This window comes from Streptopelia decaocto, assembly GCF_964273445.1.
Source record: "Streptopelia decaocto genome assembly, chromosome: 2".
NCBI classification, from domain to species: domain Eukaryota; kingdom Metazoa; phylum Chordata; class Aves; order Columbiformes; family Columbidae; genus Streptopelia; species Streptopelia decaocto.
The window spans coordinates 82937605-82961722 of NC_138655.1; the positions used below are offsets into that span (position 1 = coordinate 82937605).

The following is a 24118-nucleotide window of genomic DNA, read 5'->3' on the forward strand; positions in this document are numbered from 1 at the left end:
TGAGACCACATCTGGAATATTGTGTCCAGTTCTGGGCCCCTCAGTTCAAGAAGGACAGGGAACTGCTGGAGAGGGTCCAGCATAGGGCAACAAAGATGATTAAGGAAGTGGAGCACCTCCGTTATGAAGAAAAGCTGAGGGAGCTGGGTCTCTTTAGTTTGGAGAAGAGGAGACTGAGGGGTGACCTTATTAATGTTTATAAATATATAAAGGGTGAGTGCCACGAGGATGGAGCCAGGCTCTTCTCAGTGGCAAACAATGATAGGACAAGGGGTAATGGGATGAAGCTGGAACACAAAAGGTTCCACTTAAATTTGAGAAAAAACTTCTTCTCAGTAAGGGTGACAGAGCACTGGAACAGGCTGCCCAGGGAGGTTGTGGAGTCTCCTTCTCTGGAGACATTCAAAACCCGCCTGGACATGTTCCTGTGCGACCTCACCTAGGCGTTCCTGCTCCAGCAGGGGGATTGGACTAGATGATCTTCTGAGGTCCCTTCCAATCCCAAACATACTGTGATACTGTGATACTGTGAATCAGAAACACTTTAAACCCTGGCTGAACACTTTAATCCCTAGCTGAATGCTATGGGATCCTATTAATATAAGAATATATAACAGACTATAATTTCATATAAAGTACATATTGGCAAGCTACTTCTTTTAAGTAAACTATATCAGGCTTGGTTGCATGGAATCAGGTATATTAGAAGAATAACTCAGTAAAAAAAATAATAATAAAAATATAAATGATACAGGTATCCAATACTTGCAGTATCAAAATGCAACTGAAAAGTCTTATTTAAGATAAACACCTTAGAGTATACCAGAGGAAGGGTAAAACAGTAATGCCTTCTAAGGGCTCCCTTTAACCTAAGTACTGGTTCTTAGTTCTAAACCTGAGGTTTTTACCAAAAGGACTCCATGAGATACAAAAAAAATAAAATTAATGCTAAAATTGCACCCACTGCAAATGGTAAAAAAGCTAGAAGTCAGATAAAAGTGCTCAGTAACAGCAGTATAAGCTTCAAAAACAAAACAAAACAAAACAAAACAGATTGTCATGATATCAGGAACCACAGGAAGAATAAAAAACATCTAGGAAAAGAAAATTCACCAAGGTGATGCTATCTTTCTGTTTCTTGAGAGTATCAAAATGTCAGTGATCTTTCTCATTCACTTTTAAAAGTAGGAGTGTCAGTCTGTTCCCCCAAGTTCAGCTAAAAACTGAACTTGTGCTGCTGAACAACTTCAGGAAATGAATGGACCAAAAAACACTGAGAAGACTTCAAGATTCAGAAGCAACCAGGTACTCCAAAGGCAAACTGAGGGTAAAAGATGGTGACATCTGATTTCAAAACAAACAAAACATAGAAAAGGCCTATAATAAAAGTAAAGGGTGCTGGACTGAAACAAACCAACCAACCAAACAAAAAGAAATAAAGTATAAAGGGCCCTGCAATATGAATTTGTCATTTGACCAGGGACAAGATGCAAAAGACTCTTGGTTTGGACGCTCCAGGCAGGCTGGAAGGCTCCTTTCATTCTCTTTTTGTGAGGGCTATATGTGAGGCCACATGGACTGAGACAGACATGGACAACAGTTTGGCTGATGTTGTGATCCTTGGTTTATGGAATAGGCTGCTCAAACAGTAGTTGCAAACCTATTGTTCTGTTTTAAAAGTATGAAGCTAAGAATGAATATCCATATGCTGGTGACTCACACCTTTATTACCCACCCTTCAAAATCAGAAATGGGTTTTATAACCCGAAGTGAAAACATGCAGCCACAGCTAATCAACTTTGCAAAAGATCAATTGAAAAGTGTCAATCACTTCAACATTGCCTAGGGCCCATCAGCTCTTTTCCCTCCTGGGTTCGCCAACTGCTGCTGCTCTTCACTGTGATTAAATAGGGACAATGGCACAAGAGCTTTTGTCCTGCACTGCACTACCTCAAACCAGGAAGGTCCCTTATTCTTTTTGCTCTTCTCTTTAAGGACAGCTCATCAGATTTTAATTAATAGATAGCAAAGCTGTAAACTAGGTAAAGGTGTCTCCATTTTTTCCTGAGCATAGTGCTGCTTAGCTCTTCTGTGGTAATGCAGATTTATTTGTCTCTCTTCCTACTATCTCAAAGCACAACTATAGCAGGAATTTACGAAGTTTTCCTTTACAAACAGGTCTTTAATTTATAAGGCACAAGAGACTGTGGTGTCAAGTTTGATCGCTCTACATACAGGCCATTGAATTTCATGTTATTTTAAAAAACTTGTCATTGAACTACTATCTAACAGTAAGAAAGATAGCCAAGCTTCCTTCTAGACTCAAAAGAATTCTGCCTGTCACTTAAAAAAAAAAAAAATCTTCAGTTCTAACCTTAATTTTCCCAGTTTTATTTACAGAATTTGGGTTTCATTATGCCTTTGTCTGTTACCATCACAGTAGCGATGGTAACAAAACAGAATTGTACAGACTTCTGCAATTACCCTCATAAAAGCACAGAGATCTAGTTGTTCTCTTACAGAAGACCAAGGCAGTTAAAAAAAAATACATATATTGTGCTTTTTGGTCCATCTATGTTAGCATCTGGCATATCTTTGTCATACTTCCCATCATGTATTTTTGCCAAAGTTTTTAAACTGTGTGGTAGCAACACTACCAGGTAGACATGAGAAATGGTTTTAGTTGAGGCATCAGTGTTCGCTTACTAAAAAGCATAAAGGACCCCCAGTCTTATAATATCTTACCTCAGGTACTAAGAAAATTCTCTACACGAGTATCTAAGCAGAAGATTAGGAGGGATTAAAAGTTATTTTCTTACCTAGTGTATATACTTCCATGATCAGGAACGAAAACTCAAACCTTTGGATCCTTGAAATCCATAAAGAGATGTATAAGTAATTTCTTTTAGGAGACAGACTTTCTCACCACTGCAAATTTACCACCGTAACTAAACAGTCCGTCATTGGATTCAAGTGTGAGTCTTAAAGACTGAATGGGAAAATTAGTTTGAAGCATCACTGATTATTTTCTTGGTATAAAAAAAATACAAACAAGGAGTGGAGTGCATTTAGGTGTGTTTCTTTGACAAAAAAAAACCCAGATATGCAAGGAAAAGATAGGCTTGTAGCCAAAAATACAGGACTGGCAGGTTTTAATACTGTCTCTGTCAGAGTCTTCCTGTCTGATCTTAGACAGATCACTATTTGATGCCTTTGCATTCTCCCTGCAGTAAAATGTGGGTTGTTAACAATGTCCATTTCTGTATGTAATGATTATAACATGATTTGAGAGCCTTGGGTGTAATTTTTTTCTGTGGTAGACTATGGAAAGACTGAGGATTGCTTAACTGAAACAAAGACTAGCAACTCTGTAGCTTTCCCACAGCCTGCTGCATTTAGAGTGTGGGGGGATGGCATGTTCGTAATCCAGCTGCAATTCTAGAAAATCTAATTGCTTTCAGTTGTTTGTTATTATCCACCAGTTGAAGATTACTGCCACCAGAGAAGAGCTAAGGGATGGGGTAGATGGGAGAGTTTCTGCAGCCTGGGACTGGCTCTATTAGCTCAAATAACATTTGGAGGTATCTTCAGATGTAAGACTTTGTGGTAAAGTGAAAAGAAATGTAGTTGTTTCCATGTCTGCCAGCTGAGCTGTGAAGTTAAGGATAATTAAGTGCCTAGCTTGTAATGCCTTTCAATGGGGATACAATGAGTCCCTAAAGGGAAGGATGCCTCCCTGGTAAATCTCTCCTCTAAACCTCCATTTTTCAATATGAATTGTGCATACAATTCAAGAGCACCTACCTTTGTTTTAGCTTTTTTCCAAACAGAGCAAAATAGTTCTAATATCCTGATATCCTTTTATACGTAAAAGACAGGTGCGTGCACAGGTAAAGGTACCTACAGCATAGTTAATGTATCTCCACTGTTTAAGATTACTAATTAATATATAAAACATGTTCCATTTTCCTTTTTGCAAGAAAAGATACTCACTGAGCCAAAAGGCTCAGATACTTAGGGACATGCTTTCATGGCAGTGCTGGGTTGACAGTTGGACTTGATGATCTTGAGGGTCTCTTGCAACCAAAATGATTTTATGATGTGTCTCATATTTTAAAAATTACATAGCGGAAAACAAAAACAGATGAGGTTTTCCATGTACCCAGCCATTTTTTGGCAGAATGCTTTTATTGGTTTGATCTAAATATTTTTCAGTTAATTTGAAAATCTCCAACTGACTATAATGGGACTTCTGTCCTGTACTGCATCATTCAATCAAAAAGTGAACTCACATTGTAGATGACAGTAGGTATTCTTCCAAGATTAGGAGATTTTATTTTTCAAAAAAATAGTATGTTCAACAATCACACACTTCTATAGTTAATAATATGTTTTAGTATATGTCCCTTGTTCTCTAAATTTTGTAATCAGTGTAGTTAGTGATATATGCGCAGCTTTGATTTTTCAGGGAATTTACCCAGGGATAATTCCTTACTCTTTATCAGTGGTCAGAATTATCCATTTCATCACGGAGAAAATGTTTTCTTTGGACTCATAGGCTTTCAGAAGTGCCTCAAATTTATGTAGTTGGCAAATACAGCAACTTAATTAAGATTTATGAACAAATACACTCCTAATTCTGTAAAAATGTCTATTCTCCTGTGGGGGTAGGGGAGAATATATCTTAAAAATGAACTAGGAAAAAACCAAAATAATCCTTTGGCCTAATATGTAGAAATGTTTTTACTGGGTTATAGTTGAATAAAACATCAGGCTTCTTCAGCAAGTAACAGCTTCTGACTACTCCCTGATGGATGCGCTTGAAAGCAAATGCTCATCCTTTGCTTACTGACAAAGGTGACCCTTTGATATTCTGAGCACTTGATGCTGACAATCAAATCCTGAAATACGTGTATGAATTTTATATGCTATATAAAAGTGTGTGTGGCAGGGAGGAAAGCAGGGGGGTGGAGAAGTGAGAATGTAGAAAAACACTAAAATAAATGAGAACCCACATTCAGATTTAAATGAAGACTTAGGAAGAAGGAAATTAATTCATATGCACAGGTTTAGTTGAACCTTTATTTGCATGTCTGGATCATCTATTTCTACAGATCAGAAGCTTGAAATATGAAAAATGTCTCCATGTTGTTTTGTTCCCCAGCTTTGTTTCTAAACAAAGGTTTGTGACTTGTAAACAGATAGTTAAGGATTTGTGTGAGACAGCAGGTACAATCTAAAAGGCTGCACATTTAAATTTCAACAGGAACCTCTTGAGAAAGGCTGCTCAACTAGGAATATATTTATGGGAAACGTTAGCCAAGGCTGCCATTGAGTAGATTGTTCTTTCAAATGAGTACTTTCTCAAAGTGCATTACTTGGGATGTGAAGGGATAGCTCACATGGCTTGAATGCTGCAGCAGAAGAATGTAGGCCCTTTGGAAAGACCAGGCCAGGAGGGCAAGGAGAAAGATTAGCAAATGACCAGCTCAGGTAGCTGGTCAAAACTTTGCTTTGGAACAGGTGACAAATCAGTCAAGAGATTGTGGACAAAGCACATACTAACACAAGACATCACACTAGGCATCTGCTACAGACTGCCTGCACAAAGAGATGAAGTAGATGAAGTCTTCTTTGGACAGATGCAGGAAACCCTATAATTGCAGGCCATCGTACTCATGGGGACCTTTAATCATGCTGGTGTCTGCTGGAAGGGCAATATATCTGTGTGCAAGCAACTCAGGTTTCTGCAGAATATTGTAAGAAAATTTCTTGGCACAGGTGTTCGATGAGTTGACCAGAGGATGCATTATGTTGGACCTGTTACTCATGAATAAAGAAGAACTGCTCAGGTATGTGAAAGTGCCATTTCCCACAGGCCCAAAAGATCTTTGAGCCTAGCAGAAAATTCTGATGGAGTTAAGCATTATCCACAGCAGACAAAAAACACAAATTAGGAGCCTTTTAAGTGAATTGGACAAACCCAATTCCACAGGACAACACTGGATACATCCAAGGATGGTGGCAGAATGTTTTCTTTCTGCAAGGTCTGAAAAGCCATAGTCATTGGGGAAGGTTCTTAAATTCTGAAAATAGGGAAAGTCACACCCATTCTAAAAAGGGCAAGAACAACGATCTGGGAGCTAGAGTCTGGCCAGCAAATGCTCATCCTTTGCTTACTGACAAAGGTGACTCTTTGATATTCTGAACACTTGATGCCAGCTATACTTCAGTTCCAGGGAAGGTTATGAAGCAAAGCCTCTTGGAAGATAAATCTGGGCACAAGAAGAAAAAGGAGGTAATGTGGAAGAACCAACATGAATTTACTAATGGAAAATCATGCTTAACTAACCTTATTGCCTCCCATGACAGCATGAATGGCACTGTGAACAGGTAGAGAACAGTGGATATTTCATGGATTTAGCAAGGAATTTGACACAGTCTCCGATAGTATCTTCATAGACAAATCAGTGAGATATGGGCTGGATAAATGTCCAAGGTGGGTGGAAAACTGGCTGGATAGCCAAGCTCAAAGGCTTGTGATGTGTAGTATGAAGTCTGACTGGTGACTGATTACTAATAGTCTTCCTCAGGCTTCATACTGGAGGTCACGGCTGCTTTAGTAATGACTCAAATCATGGAGCAAATCATCATTTGCAAATGATGGAGCAGTTGCAAAGCATAAAAAATGGAGGTTGAGTGGGGGTGAAATGCTCTCAATATTGAAAAGGTAAAACTTCTATCTGGGGGCATGTCAACAGCCTAGGGAAATGGATTGATGGAAACCTCACAAAGTTCACCACAGGCAAATGCAAAGTCCTGTGTCTGTGCTGGAATAATCCCTCGCAGCAGTACTGGCTGCATAAATAACAGTTTTTCAGCAGAGGATTTGGGTGTTCTGTTAGACAAGAAGCTGAATATGAATCAGCAGTATGTCCTTGCCAAAAAGAAAGCTAACTGGTTTGTTTCAGCAAAAGCATAGCCTGTTTATCGAGGGCATTGATCATCCTCTTCCATTCAGAGCTTCTGAGAATACAATTGGAGTACTGCATCTAGTTTTGCCCCACTGCTGTGTAAGAAAGACATTAACATATTGCAGTGAGTTTACAGAAGGTTCACCAAGAGGGTTGGGGAGGCTGGAGTGTATTATGTATGAAAAGAGAAGAGGGAGAGGAGAGAGGAGAGGAGAGGAGAGGAGAGGAGAGGAGAGGAGAGGAGAGGAGAGGAGAGGAGAGGAGAGGAGAGGAGAGGAGAGGAGAGGAGAGGAGAGGAGAGGAGAGGAGAGGAGAGGAGAGGAGAGGAGAGGAGAGGAGAGGAGAGGAGAGGAGAGGAGAGGAGAGGAGAGGAGAGGAGAGGAGAGGAGGAGAGGAGAGGAGAGGAGAGGAGAGGAGAGGAGGAGGAGAGGAGAGGAGAGGAGAGGAGAGGAGAGGAGAGGAGAGGAGAGGAGAGGAGAGGAGAGGAGAGGAGAGGAGAGGAGAGGAGAGGAGAGGAGAGGAGAGGAGAGGAGAGGAGAGGAGAGGAGAGGAGAGGAGAGGAGGAGGGGGAAATGATTTTGTTTAGATTTAAGAAGATAAGTCTTAAAGATGCTCATAGCTACCTAAAGTGAGGGTATAGAGAAGGCAGAGCTAGAGGAGACAGCATGAGAGGCAGTAGACACAAGTTGTGATGAGGGAAATTCTGGTTAGATATTAGGAGAAAAAGAAGCAAAAGCAGACCTGGTTAAGCACTAAGAGACATGTCCAGAGAGGTTGTAGAATGTCCGTCCTTGAAGATACAAAAAACTTAACTGGACACAGCCCTGAGCAACCTGCTCTAGTTGGACCAGCTTTGAGCAGGGGGTTGGAACAGATAGGCTCTAGAGATTTCTTCCAACTTAACTATTCTGTGCTTCTATCTGCAGGAGTAATTTTCAGTCCCAGGTTTCAGGTAATAGTTCAAGATCCAATATTTCGTATCTAGGAATGAGTGGTCTCTTTGACTGGAGAGAATGGAATTCTTCTGGTGAGAATATTTGTGCCTATGCTATCCAAATTATGTCATACCTAGCATTTGCTGTTTCCCACAGCATTCTCCTTAAGAAACTGGCTGCTCATGGCTTGGATGGGTGTACCCTTCACTGGATAAAAATCTGGCTGGATGCTGGGCCCAAAGAGTTGTGATGAACAGAGTTACATCCAGTTGGTGGCTGGTCCCAAGTGGTGTTCTCCAGGGCCCAGTTTTTGGGCCAGTTCCATTTAATGTCTTTATCAGTGATCTGAATGAGGTGATTGAGTACACTCTCAGTAAGTTTGTAGACAACATCAAGTTGGGTAGGAGTGTTTATCTGCTTGAGGGCAGGAAGGCTCTAAAGAGGCATCTGGACTGGCTGGATTTTTGGGCTGAGGACAATTGTATGAGGTTTAACAAGGCCAAATGCTAGTTCCTGTACCTGTGTCACAACAACCCCATGCAGTGCTACAGGCTTAGGGAAGAGTGGCTGAAAAGCTGCCTGGTGGAAAAGGACTGGGGGATGTTGATCGACAGCCGTCTGAACATGAACCAGTAGTGTGGCCAGCTAGCCAAAAAGGCCAACAACATCCTGGTCTGGGTCAGAAATAGTGTGGCCAACAGGACTAGGGAAGTGATCATTCCCCTGTACTTGGTGCTGGGGAGGCTGCACCTTGAATCCTGTGTTCAGTTTTGGGCCCCTCGCTACAGGAAAGACATTGAGGCACTGAAGAGAGTTTAGAGGAGGGTGACAAGGCTGGTGAAAGGTCTGAAGCACAAGTCTGATGAGAAGCAGCTGAGGGAACTGGAGCTGTTTAGCCTGGAGAAAAGGAGGCTGAGAGGAGACCTTATAACTCTCTACAACTACCTGAAAGAAGGTTGTAGAGAAGTGGATGTTGGTCTCCTAAGTAAAAAGTGATAGAACAAGAAGAAATGGCCTCCAGTTCACCAGGGGAGGTTTAGATTGGATATTAGTAAAAGCTTCTTCGAGGAAATGGTTGTGAAACACTGGAACAGGCCGCCCAGGGAAGTGGTTGAGTCGTCATGCCTGGAGGTATATAAAAGGCATGTAGATGTCTGGTGCTTAGGGACCTGGTTTAGTGGTGGACTTGTCAGTGTTGGGGTAATGGTTGGACCTGATGACCCTAAAGGTCTTTTCCAACCTAAACAATTCTATGATTTTATGATTGATGAAATAAAATAATTCTTTCTGAAGCACATGCAATTGGTATGCTCCAATCAATCTAAATAATCTAAAAGTAATTTTTCATAAAATATTTTCTGTAGGTAAATTAATAAGCATTTGCATAAGGTGGGTCTATCAGGGTACATGATATAGATTCTGACGGGTTTTGTTACTTGAAAGTAGCAGGAGGGCCAAGCTCACAGCAGTTTACAATTACCATGGATATACATGCAAGAGTTTTCAGGCAGAGAGCATTAATTCTTGGCCCACAACCTCCTCGGCAGTTGTTTTTCCCTATGTGTACAGGGCATTCTGTGAAGAGTTTTAGCAGTTGTAAACAGCATTAACTCTGTTTTAAGCAAATGACCTGAAATGTGTAAAACCACAGAAAGAAAATATAGTGAAAAGAAACTATGAATGTTCTGACATCTCTGTTTGCATGCCCTTTAAATCCTCTACCAGTGCCCTGATCAGCTTGATTGCAAGAGCTGCAAGGTAGGAAGAAGCATGTCATAGAGCCACAAGTGCAGTTATACTGTTTGGTTCTGTCTTTTAGGGAAAACTTAACCTTCCATTAATGACAACATGATGTTAAACACAGAAGTTATACAATTGACTTGAGTTAACTTCATATTGCCTTCCAGCACGAAGATATTGTATTGACAAAGCTAATAAACTTGGTAAAGAAGACTGAATGACCATTATGAGAGCCTGTGTGGGACAGTAAATCCTTCTTTGTTCCAATAGACGTCCAATGGTGAAATATTGCTTGATGTTTCACAAAGAGACAAAGCAAGAAATAGTGTCAGATAGACTATATCCCTGTACAGAGAGGCCATTTCAGCTGAGCTCTTCTTGGAGCTCTGCCCTGTATGACATAGCATATGCAAGTTGAGTATAGGAGAGCTGCAGTCTTCTTTGGATGATATGACTCCAAAATAAACAACTGTGGAAAGAATGGGAATGATATATCCAGCAAAAACATATGCTGATCTGTTTTCCCCTTTCTTCCTAAATGTACATTTTTAATTTGCAGATCAGTCAGGATTTGTTTTGTTTACAACCCTTGTTGTTCAGAGATTTTTTTGGGGAAATTAGCAGAGAGAAAGGATTGATATTTTTCTTTTCTCCTTTACTTCCAGAGGGTGATTCTTCCATTTCCTTCGTCTGCCACCTCAGACTTTCATGATAACTACAAGCTTCACTGAACCCTGAAGTAGTTGCAAGTGGATGCTGAGGTTTTCTTTCACCCCATTAAGGGTGAAAGCAAGCCACAGTCTGCATTAGCGCATACGGATCAAGAGTAGCTATTAACATCACAACACATTTTCAGTTTGTGTTTTGAAATGTTACACTGACTGGCCACAGCTCTCAATGTGCTGTTGCCCCACTGTGAACCTATGTTCACCAGTGAGGGAAATGGCAGCAGAAAAAAAGGTAGTCACAGACAATATGGATTTCATTTAATAAAGAGATTTCTCAAAGATTTATGGTTTAATATTTTTGGTGAGCCAACTGTAAACAACAAATGGTGGAATAACAATGGTTCTTTGTCTTGAGTCTGAAAAAGGGATTTTTTTTTGCAGTTGCTAGCCTGCAAGTTCTATATTCATGTCATTGCAGCTTTATAGTGAGGATTTTACTGTGCTGTACAAACAAATACGAAAATGGTTATCACAGTTCCAAAGACCAGTGGTCCAAATAACACAAAATAAAGCATGAACTTCACCTGCAGTCTGCCCTTAGGGAAGAAGATTAACATGCTCAGCTGTCTTTCTACAGCCAGAAGTCTAAGGGCACACAATTTAAGAAGACATGTAGATGATTGCTGACAAGGGTAGGATAGGACAATCTGTAAAAAGATATGGCCCAAAATGTAAGTCCTGGTCTGAGTGGGTCATTAACATATGGAAAACAAAATTGTTTAGTTCAGGCCACAAAAAAAAAGAAAAACAAGAATTAACAGAAATATTGGCTTGAGCGTACCAGTATTTGTTTGCTTCTCTAGGTAGAATGGGAAGAAGGGGAGGTTACGTACCATTACACTGTAAGTACCAGCACGTGCCATGATGTAGGAAATGTGCTGTGTTTGAAACAGATGGTTGTAAGGCTTTTTGTATTGTGTAATGTATTTGGGTACAAGGATGATGCCAAGTAGATTCACAATTATGATGATCGTAAGCACTAACTATGCTATATTTCCTGCCTTTTCATTTTCTGAATAACATTCTTGCCTATCCCACCCATTTCTCATTATCTCCTTTCTCAGCCCCCATATGACAGTTTTAAATCTGCAAGCTGTTTCTAGATTGTCGTCCTGGGCCTCTAACCTCTCAACTGTCCCTCATTTCAGAGCTATCTCTATTCCACAGAGGCTGACTGTACAGACTTCTATCAGCACCAGTAAATCTTTCAAAGAGGAATATGAGACAAGTGTGTGTATGTGTGTGCAATTCAATATAGGAATGAAGGGCAGTTGAGAAAGTCAAGTGGTGGAACATAAAATATGAATGATGGATGAGGAACAAAGGAAGTGCAGATGCTCCACAGCATTTATTCTACTTTCTAAGAGAATGACAAGTATTCAGCCTATTGAAGTGGGAGGCAGGTGACTTAAGCATTTAAACAGGAAGGGGGAAAGGGACTAAGAAGTCTGATTTTTATTTATTTTAAAATCCTGGTTTAGAAATTTTTGACTTTTAGGTGTGCTTAAGGTCATTTAACCTGCCTGTACATCAGTTTTCTCACCTGTAAAAGGCTTGTCTTGATGCTTCTTTTACCACAGAGTTAAACATATCATTGCAAGTAACTAATATTGGTATGCATAAAGGACCTTAAGACTTTCTTGTCAGAAGCAAGGCCCATGAAAACCCTGTGCTCTGCTAAGAGAGAAGTTCCTCTGCAGAGAGTGGTGCAGACAGCTGTCAGTGCTCCCCAAGGACCACAGCACTCTCATACCAATGGTATGCTAGAGGCAGCCTAAATCTGCAAAGGTGCAAAACTTTAGTCCTCCTTCTTCTGCATGGTAAAGTGTGTGGAGGTCCTCTGAGAGGTAGAGTATCAAGTCAAATTACATGTGCACATTTAGCTGTGTAAAAAATACTGTTGAGGACTTGCCAGGGACAGGGGTCCAGCCCAGAGCCTTGTGTACACTGTGGGGAGTGCTGCAACCCACAAAGTCCCTCAGATTGACTGATGCAACCTAGGGATGACTGATAGCTGTCTACAGTTTTGCTGTGAGCCACTTCAAGCCCAGGAATTGTTCAGGACTGAGAGGTCATTCAGAGACTTAAAGCCTGGCTCTCTGGCTGCCAGTTCTCCTGGAGACAGGGTGCAGAATGTAGACCTGGAGAAAATATATTCTGAGCGTCAGAAGACATTGAAAACTGTTTCGAGTAGACTCCCTGAATAAACAGAAGTCACAAGTGGAAATCTTAATTTTAGGCCTCATGAAGATTACAAATAGTCATTGCGTTTGGAACAGAAAGCTGAAGGCATCTGATGTATGTCACTGTGCAAGTTACAAGGTAAAGAAAACAAATACTGTCAAGTGTTTGCCAATAGAAATGAAGATGGGAAGAATAATTTCAGTTCGACCTTTCAAATCTTGCATTTTGGGGGGTCAAAAGTTTTGATGATAAGTACAGAATGCTAGTGTACTAAAGATCTGAGAGGACGTGAAAGTTTCTCTTGCTAGTTGTCACATCATCCAATTAAGATATGATACCTTTTAACCATTGGAGTCATGTGACCTGTTACTGCCTCAAATGCTGAAAATACTTGGACTGTATTACATTACAATAATTTTCCTTGTTTAAATAGCCCTTTGTGCCTGCTCACAGCCAGATATTTTTGTCTCAGTATGTGACTTAGTCCCACTACTTGCAATCATTAGGAGACATACTATCTTTTGTTTTATTTGCTTCTGGTGAAATACACTGCAAGGGAGAGTTCTGCTTGCCTTTAGAATACTTGTAGCCAGAAGTAAAATCAGGCAGAAGAAAGAAAAACAGTACTGAGACTATATTATACCATTCAGTTCACCCCCTCCTCCTCCAAAGCAGGACCAATGGTACCTTAAACTGTTCCTGACAGAGGGGAACTTATCTTTTGCAGTGGTTCTTTCAACACCAAAGGTTGGTTTTGCCCAGAATAATGCAGTATCCTTTCTGCTTTGCCTAGCCACATAGCAGCAGGACTTTGACTTGATCTTCCTTGAAAAATTGAGTTGTCAGCAGGGGATGATTGTTTATGATAGGTTGTACAGGTAGTAAGATCAGATAGTTTCCAGGCAAGCCTACTGCTTGAACTATATGAACATCAATAAGACACAGCAAAAATGAAAGTTATGTCTAGAAGTTTACTTTTAGTGCCAGACAGGCAGAGTGTGACAAAACTATCCCACAGTTGTGCCTATTGTTATCAGGAAAGACAGTTGAACCTCTCCACTCCAGGCTGCCAGAAGCTGTTTCTGGGTTAATGAGTAAGATTTAAGACTAGTTCAGATCTTCCTTTAGTTTAAAAGAAAGAGACATGCTGTCCCTTTACGTAACAATGATTTGTAGGTTTGTGCTCTGACAAGACCACTCAGTGATGGATGCAAGTACATGAATTTTATGTAGCCAATGGGACAGCCATACAAAGACATCAAGTACATACAAATGGTAACTATACCTTTGAGTATAATCTCGGAGCAGGGCAGATTTTTTGTGCGGGAATATCTGAAGACTTCTAGGGAACATAGCATATATTTCTATATACATCTGCAATACTGCTTGATTGTTTACCTGTGATTTAGAGATGCATTCACCCCAGTCCTTTAAAATTGTACAAAGCAGCCACAGGTACAACTAGATCTCTTTTAAAACCCAAATAAAATGTTGCAGAGTTTGGCCAGCTAGTAGTGCTAGGCACTTCTCTACTTTGATGCTCATGTAATCCTTTTATTTTATTTTGAGATTGAGTCCCTGCCAAGTGCCATAATTTCTGAACCAGGAGAAAAGATATCTTCAGGTTAAAATGCCACTGTGCCCGTCAATCACACTTCAATGAATAGCTGTAGTTCACAAGTTATTCAGCAGTGCGATGAATAATTCCAGCCTAAAACTTTTCTGCAAGTTCCTTATATTATTATGTCTGAGGCTAACCAAGACTGGAGATATGAATTTCTAATTTTTTTAAATGGCTTTATTTCATTAATATATAGGAATGAAATTCAGGAATACAAGAACTGGGTAATAAAATGGTGGATCTAGTGTCAGAGCCACAGCATACAATCAACTTACATTGATAACACCAGGAGCTTCTTGTTGGCAGCCACATATCCTTGATCAGTGTGACACAGCAGCATATTTGGGCTGACAGTAAAGTGTGTAGCATACAAAACTGGGGACCACTTTTTAAAAGCTGATAGTACTCACAGGTACCAAAAAAGGGCTACTTTGTTTTGTGTGTGCTTCGGCATGGAAAGCATTTGTGTTCATTCGATATAGCATATGCAGGGTATGAAGCACAGTAGTGCTTGGTCTAATACAGATGATGCTTCAGCATTGTCTTCAGTACTGCCTTGAACTCTGTCTTCAGAGACATTATCTTTCTCTTTTATTACCTGAAGTCTCAATGCATTCCCCTTCACTTTTTCCCCCTTCTCTCTGAAACTATCATGATAAAAATGTGGGGTTTTTTTTGTAGTATAGAAAGTTACAGGACTTTGTAGCATAGAAAGTTACAGGACTTTACAACTGTTTCTAGAAATGATGCTGTTTGTTAAAATCTTTCACAACAAACTTCTTGTATCTCAAATTTTGATAGATATGTTTGAATTAAACAGATATTAGTAAATGAAAAGATGAAGTTAAACCAGTCTGAGTAAACTATTTTTTTCTTTTAGTATCAATTTTTCATATAGTATCAATTTTTAATAATTATTATGTTAATGGCCACTAGCTTTAACCACTAAACACAAAAAACCCAGAAGATCCAGGTCTGACTGCTTATACAGTAGAGCACAAGCACAATTCTTCTTTACCTATGGACATTCCTATTATTTTAAAATATTTTCCTGTTCACATTTCTTTATGGTATAAGAGAATAAAAAGACGACAACCAAATATTCTTACCATTTTCATTTTATGTTTAAGGTTAACCAATCTGCTTCATAAACATGTTCGTTATCCTCATTTGCCCACACCAATCAAGTTTAATTGCTCAGTTAAATTGCCTGGTTACCTTCATTTGGAGACATTTGGCTGTTTCTATCATCTATACTCACACCAACAGGCAACTTTCTCTAATAATAAATGGCTGCTCTTCCATGCCTCTTGGCTAATCGTTCAATTACAAGGGTGTGAGCAGTTCTGGCATTTGAAAGACATGTGAAAGGCCACTTGTGAACAGCCCAGGGACACAGAATCAATGACATTTATACATTATGTGTCATTTCTATGATTTCTAATCGTAAGTGTATTAAAGTACCAATAGGCAGAACAACAACTTTTAAAAATAACAACTACATTTTTTTCTCTCTCAATGACTCCAGTTCAAACTTTCTTCATTTTCTGGTCCAACTAAATCATTTTTTAAGTATCAGCAAACTTTTCCTGCAGGAATATTTACTCCACCATCAGTCCCTCTGTAGTCAATAGTTTCTACTAAAATTCTGCAGTGGAGAGAATGGAGGGCTAGGAGCTGAGCAGGTTTAATGTCAAAATTCACAATGAAAATGGCAGGCTGTAGGACTTGCCTCAGCAGTACATTATTTATCTTTGGAGAAAGAGATACCCTGTTACCCCATCGCCCCTGAGCAGACTGTGGAAGAGGAGTGTATGTGGAAGACGGCTGTCCTTTGTTTTCTTGGTGTTGGTTGGTTTTGTTTGTTTGTTTGTTTGTTTTGAGGTTTGGGTTTGTTTTGTTGTTGTTGTTGTTTTGTTGTTGTTATTATTGTTGTTTTCCTTGACTCTATATTTCTTACCTTTTTTTTTTTTTCCCTCTTCTTCCTTCACCATCTCATCTTCTGTTTTTATTTGTGCTCTCTTTAGGTAACCCTTTTCTCCTGACTCCTATCCTCTATCCTCATTTGATGCCCCTTTCCTCTATCTTGATTTCTCTTTGTAAAGCTTCTTCTCCATCCATGTCTGTCTTTTTAGTTCTTCTCTCTTATTCTGTCTTTTTTTCTTACCCTCTTGTCTTCTCTCTCTGCTTCTCCTCTCCGAGGATTCTCTGACTTTGTTTTTTTGCTGTAGAATGGTCTTAATGTTACCCTTTATGAATGCTGATTATCCTGGTTGGAGCTCTATGAGTATTACACCAGCTGACTAGCTCTTCATTTGAATTGTGCCTTGCAGCCTGTTAGCAGGAAAGGAGTGTCACATCTAACTTTGACTGACAGCTGATTGGCAGGCAAGAAAAGCAGCCACCATCTCTCATGGGAATGCTCAGAAGCTTGCAGAGGGACATAAAATGTCAAACCACTGTGATCTGCAGCCTTTGCTAAGAAGCTTGAGAGATCAAACTAGATCAGAGACAATCCCACTTTAGTTTGGAAAACTAAGCTGTATTTTTTCTACTTTGAATGTGTCATCATCAATAGCATAATATCTGCATTCTGCAAGAGAGACTCCTATAGACTATGGCACCCTGGGCAGTGTAGAGTCTCTAGACTTACCACAAGTGCATTAGCTCTACAATTCACATGAAGGTATGCTGCTTGGGGAGGTGGATATTCTCAGAGTGAAGCTATGATTTTTTTTTTTTTCTAATTGTAATTTTTATTATTTTTTAGAGACCCTTTTTTAACTGTCAGCATGCTTTGAACTTAGAAATTTCAAGCTGTCTGTTGCTTCTAGTGTACAAGCAAAGTGTTCTTCAACTCTTTGTAATAGCACGGCTTGTGATACTATGGTCATGTCACAGAGTCCTCAGTGGCACCACAAAAGCTCATCAGAAAATGGCTGCAACATTGTTGTGTGCAGTGGAAAAAAAATAAGGAAATTGTTGCCTTTTGCTACATAGAGAATCCTCAACAAAATGTGTGTACTGTGAACCCTAAGTATCTTGGAACAAAACTTCTTCTAGTTTATATAGTTTGACTCTAGGAAAATTGATGAGCATGAGGGGAAAAAAAAAGATTACATTTTAAAGCTAAAAATCTGGCCCAGACCACCCAATAATGAAGCTGCATTATTTCCAAACAAAAATGAAAAGGAAAATATTCACCATAATTGTGCACGATTGGTCATGGGACTTGCTGGTTAAATGAGGAACTTCCTGCTATTGGTTACCATTTAAAGCTGAAGTGTACTAACCTTTCTGCTGAACTACTCCTCAGCAGAATCTGGGCAGACAGAAAGGTGAACTAAAAGCTGTAGCCAGCATTGTTTTTACCTTCTTGTTGTTGCTGGCTTTCTAGTGCTTCTAAAATCAAAACATAGATGTGTATGAAAGAGTCTTACCTTGCCAACATATTGGTAGTCAGTTCCTGTGTATTCCTCCAATAAAAAGAACTGATTCCACATCCAGCTCCTTTTGGAACGATGAAGGTCTTGCCTGCTGTTTCCAGACAATACCAAAACCTTTTCCTTTTCTGGAAAGCCGCTAGTCCTTTTGGATAGTGGAGTTAAGAAACTTTGGTGGGGCTGACCAGCCCAAAACAGCAGCCAGAAGCAGTGGTAAGTTCTCATCACGGCAACACAAGAAGGTCTAAATAATGACTTTTTTTTTTTTTTTTCTTTCTTGTCCTCAAACTAACCTACTTTACTGCACTGAATCCAATCTCATGCCGTCTTCCTTTAAATAGTCTTCACAGTCTGAAAGGATCTCTGAAAAGAGAAATACCAACTTTTTAAGCATTTTCAAAGATACTTAACATTCATCACCACAGCAAATAAGTCCAAAAAGTAAAGAGTCATAGTGATGGAAAGCTGGGCTGTTTCTGGTTCAAAATGTTGCAAGTGGTCCTTCAAATAACTTCTGTGAATCTATACTGAGTAGGAGGAAGGAGTCGCGATGTTTGGGTTTGTGTGAGTTACTTGTGTTGTTATTTATTTATTTATTTATTTATTCACTTATTCATTCATTCATTTATTTATTTCCTCCCCACTCCTTTAACTCCAGTTAGTTCCATTAATTGACTAAGACAAACCAGGCTTTTCTATTTTTACTGCCTGGAATTTGAGGTGTAACTGATCAGTTTCTGACTGGGGACCTTGATGAGGTTACCTTATTATACCAAAGAAGGTCTAGCAAGAGTGCACTCTGTCTTCCCAGGAGGCATTCTGTTGCTATAGTTATGGGCTGAAGAGCCTGAACTTAGATAATTCCATGATTTTCCCTCACATTTAAGGAGTTTTGCCTTTGATTTCATTTAGGAAGGGTCAGGTAAACAAGTTAGTGAAATAAACATGCATATTTGTCAATATATCCCACATACTAGACCTGGTATATACTGTGTAGGTAGTTAAGTGGACAATTTGATTACCTCAGTTATCTACTGCCAGAGTTCTATACTGAGTTTTGGTTCTTTAAATACATAGTTCTATACATAAATACTTTCATTAATAACTTCTAAAAAAACCCCGCACGGTTAGTGTATCTCTGTGAGCTTGTACTAGCTACTCCTTACTATTATTAATACTAAATATCTGTGCACCTACAAAATAATTATGAAAAAGATCCCTATGTCTGAAGACTGAATGATTTTTGTAATGAAAAAAAGCTTTACATACAGTACCATAGCGTAGTGTGGATAATTCTTCAGTTTTTAAAAAAGGTGAAAGCTTCTATTCAGCAAGAAGAAATTAAACTGTGTGTCTCAGGTAACCTGCTAGGCAAAATGCCTAATGAACTGCTTTGGAACATTTTATAATCTGAAGAAACCAGAATTAGTTGACAGAAACATTCCACAATAGATATATTTTCATAAACAACTTGATAAATCTTTAGTCCAAACAGATCCATACGCTTAGAGAAGAATAATTTGATTAATTTTAATTTGGTTTTGCACAGATACTCTTTGGAAAAGTTATTTTTTTCAATATCCTGATCAAAAAACCATACATCATTCTGAACCATTTCAAAATTCAATACAGCAGCTCTCAGTATTTGTAAATAAAGATAATGGAATGACAGACAGACTATACCAAATTGAAAAGAGAGTTTTTTATTTCTTTCATTTTGTAAACATTTCACACAACAGTACTTGGATCATATTCTATATAAAAGGCCATTTTTTTCCCTGTATTATTTGTGTTTGTTTTTTTCAAAGTGTAAATCAGGCAGAATGTAGCCTTTGAGCTACATTGATGGAGTTAAAACATTTACAATGCCTCAGGTTAGCCACTCTTCTGGTTGTTATTGCTCTTAGTAATAAATTGTATAAAATAACCTCAAGTCTCTTACAGTTCCTCTTAGTAAATCATTTTCTATAAAGAAATACCACTTAGCTTTGAGATGGATAGTAGATAATGGAACAGGACTGTTCAAACAGTATTGTTTTAAAGCTTCACAAAGTAAAATACCATAAAAAAGTAAGTTCTGGGTGAAAAGAAGTCAGTTTTTTAGCATTTAGAGGAAGTATTGAAAAGGTACAATTAATTCTGAAGCACTGTGTTTTCCCCTGGAGAAGAGGGAAGGTTACTAGTGAGCTCTCATGAATGTCAGTGAACTTTCTGTAGGTAAAAACAGCTCTGTCATGGAAGCTGTGTCCATGTACAGATTTGAGTGTTGTGATTTAGGATGTGTTCTGCAATTCCTTCAGTGTGATTCGTGGAGCACCAGCAAATAAATGTGCAGGTCACTAGAGGAGTGCATGGGCAGACTCAGGCCCCAGGCTAGGGAGAACTGAGGTGGCTTTAATTCTCTCCCAGTTTTTATAGTCTTTCTTATCCTCCTCCGGTTCCCTGCTGAACTGCACAGAGTCTTGTCCTTTATGAGTCTGCCAGCATCCACTCCTCTAACACCCATCTCTGAGTGGAGTTTGTTCCAGTGGGCATCTTCCCTGACGTGATATGAAAGAGGAGATTATGTCTCACAATATTTCGAACTTCCTTTTTCTTGCCAGATTGCTTTATGGGGAGGCTGGGACCTGCCCAGGTCAGTTAATTAGTGACCTGGGCAGCGGTAGCACTGGCGATCTGTACCAGCACACCCATAGTGACCTGTGCATGGAGGACAGACATGAGGAGGTGAATGAGACTGTAGATCTGGCTGTGCGTGGGTGGCTCGCCTTACTGGGGAGACAGCCTCTGAGGTAGGGAGCACAGCAGATGAGCAAACCTATTATTTTGCTATTAGTGAAGTCTGCATGGATTGCTGAGGCGTGAGGGAGTGAAAATGATCACTTAACAGGCTCCCCCAGTGCTCTTCTCATTGTCCCTACAGCCAAATCCCACAGTGGGGCCCCACACTTCTGCTCCTGAACATAATGTTTCTTGAGTAGTGCTTCCTGGAGCAGCATTACCTGGACAGGATTTGTGCGAGCCTTTTAAAGGATCAGTCCTTGAAATGCCAATTGCCAGGAAACAATTATTCCTGCGGGAGAATTTTCTGCACTTGAAGTCAGCTATATTTCACAGCTCTGATGTCATGGGAGAAGTTTTATAGTGGCTCATACTGAAATATAGCTCACAAGAATGATATCATAGCTGTGAAATACAGGCTTTTGCTCTTCTCTGCAGAGATGTGTCCAAAATGTTCAAATAAGGGCATGATCCTGTGATATGCTTCTTGACTGGACAGTCTTCATGAAGTAGTAGAGCAGCTAAGCCACGGCAGCCTCCCTGTGAGTGGTAAGAGAGGAGACACACCTTTACAGACAATTGGGGTGTAAGTACAGACAATTGGTGTAAGTACTAACTGTGCAATTAGGGTGAGTACTAACTGAAGTTCAAGGTGTCTTTGCCCTGTAGGTGCTAATAACTATTTTACGGGTCATAGTGATAAATTCAATTGAGTGAATAAAAAGGACAGGAGGACTATACTCTGAGCCGGGCCTTTAGTAAAGAGTGAGCTCCTGTGGCTCTTAAATGCCATTTTGTGCTCTGGTCCCAATGTCTCATGCTCCAGAGATTTCTCTGCAAAGCAACAGCTTTTCTTGTGTAAACTCCTTTCTTTTTTTTTTTTTTTTTTTTGAAAACAAGTAATTCACCAGGGATATTTTATTTTCTTTAAGTGGAGATGTGCAAATGTAACTGATTGGACCTTGCGATGGGGGCTAAAACTATTTTCTTCACATCGCACAAAGACAGGCGAAAAGACAAAAGAGGCACTTTAAACATGGCATTTCTCCCAGTCATCAGCTGGTTGGGGAACTCACTGTGTTAATCAACTGTCAAGAATGAAAAATGGTTTTACTGTACAACAGCCTCAGACAACTGGCTTAGCTCTGTCAGCTCAAATATATAGCAAATCTGGGCTTTTTACAGGAGAAGAAGGAATCTACATATCCAAGCTTAAAAAAATCCCAGTCTAACTTTAGGTATGATGATTGTTAACATAAAAGCAATGTCACTTGCAGTCACAGAACTGTCTTCGCTGTGACAAGTCGCAGATTTAAAGTCTATGTTCATGCTTCTTTGAAGGATCAAAACATAAGACAATTGCTTAATCACTATAAATATCAACTTACTTCAAAATTATTTCCCCTAGGTGATGATATTTTTAGTCAATCTTTCTATTCATCCTCTCCACCAGTATCTTGTTAATGTAATGTCTTAATACCACCGATGTGAGAATTCAGTGCAAATGTACACCCTTCCAGATAAATATTTGATTTAAATCAAAGACAAAATATATCTATTGGAGTAATTCCTATGAATCAGGGAGCTCTGCCCTGGTAATGCTTTTTTGGCACAGTGATGGGCATCGGCTGCAGGTTCTTGACATGAGAAACCTCAAAGAGGATTCGCCTCTGCTTCCACTCAGCACTGTGGGTTGCGCTGCTCTTCCCAAAGGGTAGAAATAAACCGGACTAACAAAGACCCTTCCTGTGAGAGGCATCAGAAAGTAGAAGGAAAATATTTTTTCTTCATTCCTTTTTGTTCAGCCCTATAGTACTCTCCTCTCAATAGACTCTCAAAGGAATATGCTTTATAAAGTGTCCTAGACTCCAGACTTGAGCATGATTTCTTTTCAGATGCCACACACTCATTTATGTTTTTGTATGTATTTATACATCTTTAATGTTATGGGCTGCTGACTGTTAGATTTTAAATAGCCTCTAAATATGCCAACAACCATCAGTGTCTCTAAAGTTTCTGACATATCCTTTATTTAAACAGAAGTGCCAGTATAATAGATCTTTTATTCCCTAGTCATCTAGGTACAGTTTCATTGTTTGAGGGTTGGCTACAAACCTTTGCACATTAGGATCAAGGTACATTAGTACACTGGAATGAATATTAATTGTATTTTCAAGAATTGATAATAAACTGTTATTTTCGTGCTGAGACTGAATGAGAAGGTGAAAGTTAATAAATGATGTGGTATAGTAATTTAGGAAACTGAGCATGGGAAATGATACTGATATACGCTGGGTGAGTAATAATGACCTGAAAATTAAGCTATTAAGCTAACAGTAACAGTTAGGTTGGTTGTATTTTATTTTTTTTTTTTCCATTTATGTGACACAATAAACTGCATCCATCCTCATGGACATTGCATAGGTTCTTGGGGAAAATGCACAAATGTAGAGAAGAGACACTGCTTTTTCATTCTAACTGATTACACTATGCATCAGTGTATGTGCCCTTACTACACCAAAATCAGGTCTGATTTACGGTTGTTGGTGGAAAGATGCAGGCTAGTTCCCAGCTTCATTAACAGCTAGATTATATGAAGTTACTACCACCACCTTTAGAAGAAAAGGAGGGTTCTGCCCTGGTATCTTTAAGTTATATTTAATTTTGCAGAAGATGTGGAGCAAGATTCTACAGAGTGAACTGCCAGCCATGATAACTGGACCGTAGGCTTCAGCTTCACAGTTTTCCTGCGCAGGAGAATCAGCTACTAGCCCCCTAGAAAGACTGTGTAGGGAGAGATACCCTCCATACTCACACGGTCCTGCTAGAAAATCCTTCTCCTGGCTCATACATTCAGGTGCAAGTGTTTAATCCATCAAGCCTGAGGAAAATGAAGACATCAACACTTCATTGTCAAAGACTGAGGAACAAAAGGTGGGAAGAGAATTGATGGGGGGGGAGGAGGATAATTGTCAAATAGTGCGTCTTGTGTTTGCTGCAAAAGGTGTGACAGTCTGTGGCATGGAACGAGACATGTTAGGTAAGGATCTGGTGATTATTTGCTTGGGTTTTATCTTGTTGCAAAGCCACACCAAAGAAGGAATGTCCAAGTCCCTAAGAAAATCTGAATGACCCAGAGGAGTCAGGACACTAGACAGTTGTTGGGGCTGTCCTTAAAACATGAAGTATGTGTTTCTGCTACCCTGTGGGCAAGACTTCAAGGAAAGGATTAAGGCTGTAAGGAAAATCTGCAGAAAAATTACTTCCTCATCACTGGAGGGAAAGGTTAAAACAGCAATAGGTGCATAAAGGAAAGAAAGTATTCCAGCTAACTTAAAAAAAATGGAGGCTTCAAAATTCACTTCTTTTCAATGTCATATTCATATATATTAATATATCATATTGATAATTTTTCATACACAACAAAGAATTCCTTGCTAGATATTTTCAGAAATAACAAAGTTTCATATGCTCAGAAGCTGTAACACTGCAGCCTTGCCCATAATTGACTTGGGCTTAAAAAAGCAGTTGTTGAGTTTGAGCTTACTTTACAATTATGTCTCTCTTATTACCAGTCAGATCTGAAAGCCTCCGTCTACTAATTTTCTCAAGTGTGAATCAGCTTATACAGCTCTGAAATCCAGATGCCCTTTTTCCTTCATTGTCCATGAGGCATTCATTTGTAAATATCAGTCATAAACAGAAAAAAATG

The 24118-nt window shown here is 39.4% G+C and overlaps 1 protein-coding gene across 1 annotated transcript in view; it reads right to left on the minus strand.

Annotated features, from left to right (window-relative positions):
* LOC309436222 (cadherin-6) overlaps positions 1-17850 on the minus strand; it is a gene marked incomplete at both ends in the record, with an annotated part of 51023 nt that extends 33173 nt beyond the window's left edge. Inside the window, one exon of the mRNA XM_082045244.1 lies at positions 17623-17850. Within this exon, the coding sequence (XP_081901370.1) occupies positions 17623-17850 (228 nt within the window). The remainder of the gene's footprint in view (positions 1-17622) is intronic.
* Positions 17851-24118: the final 6268 nt, after the last annotated feature.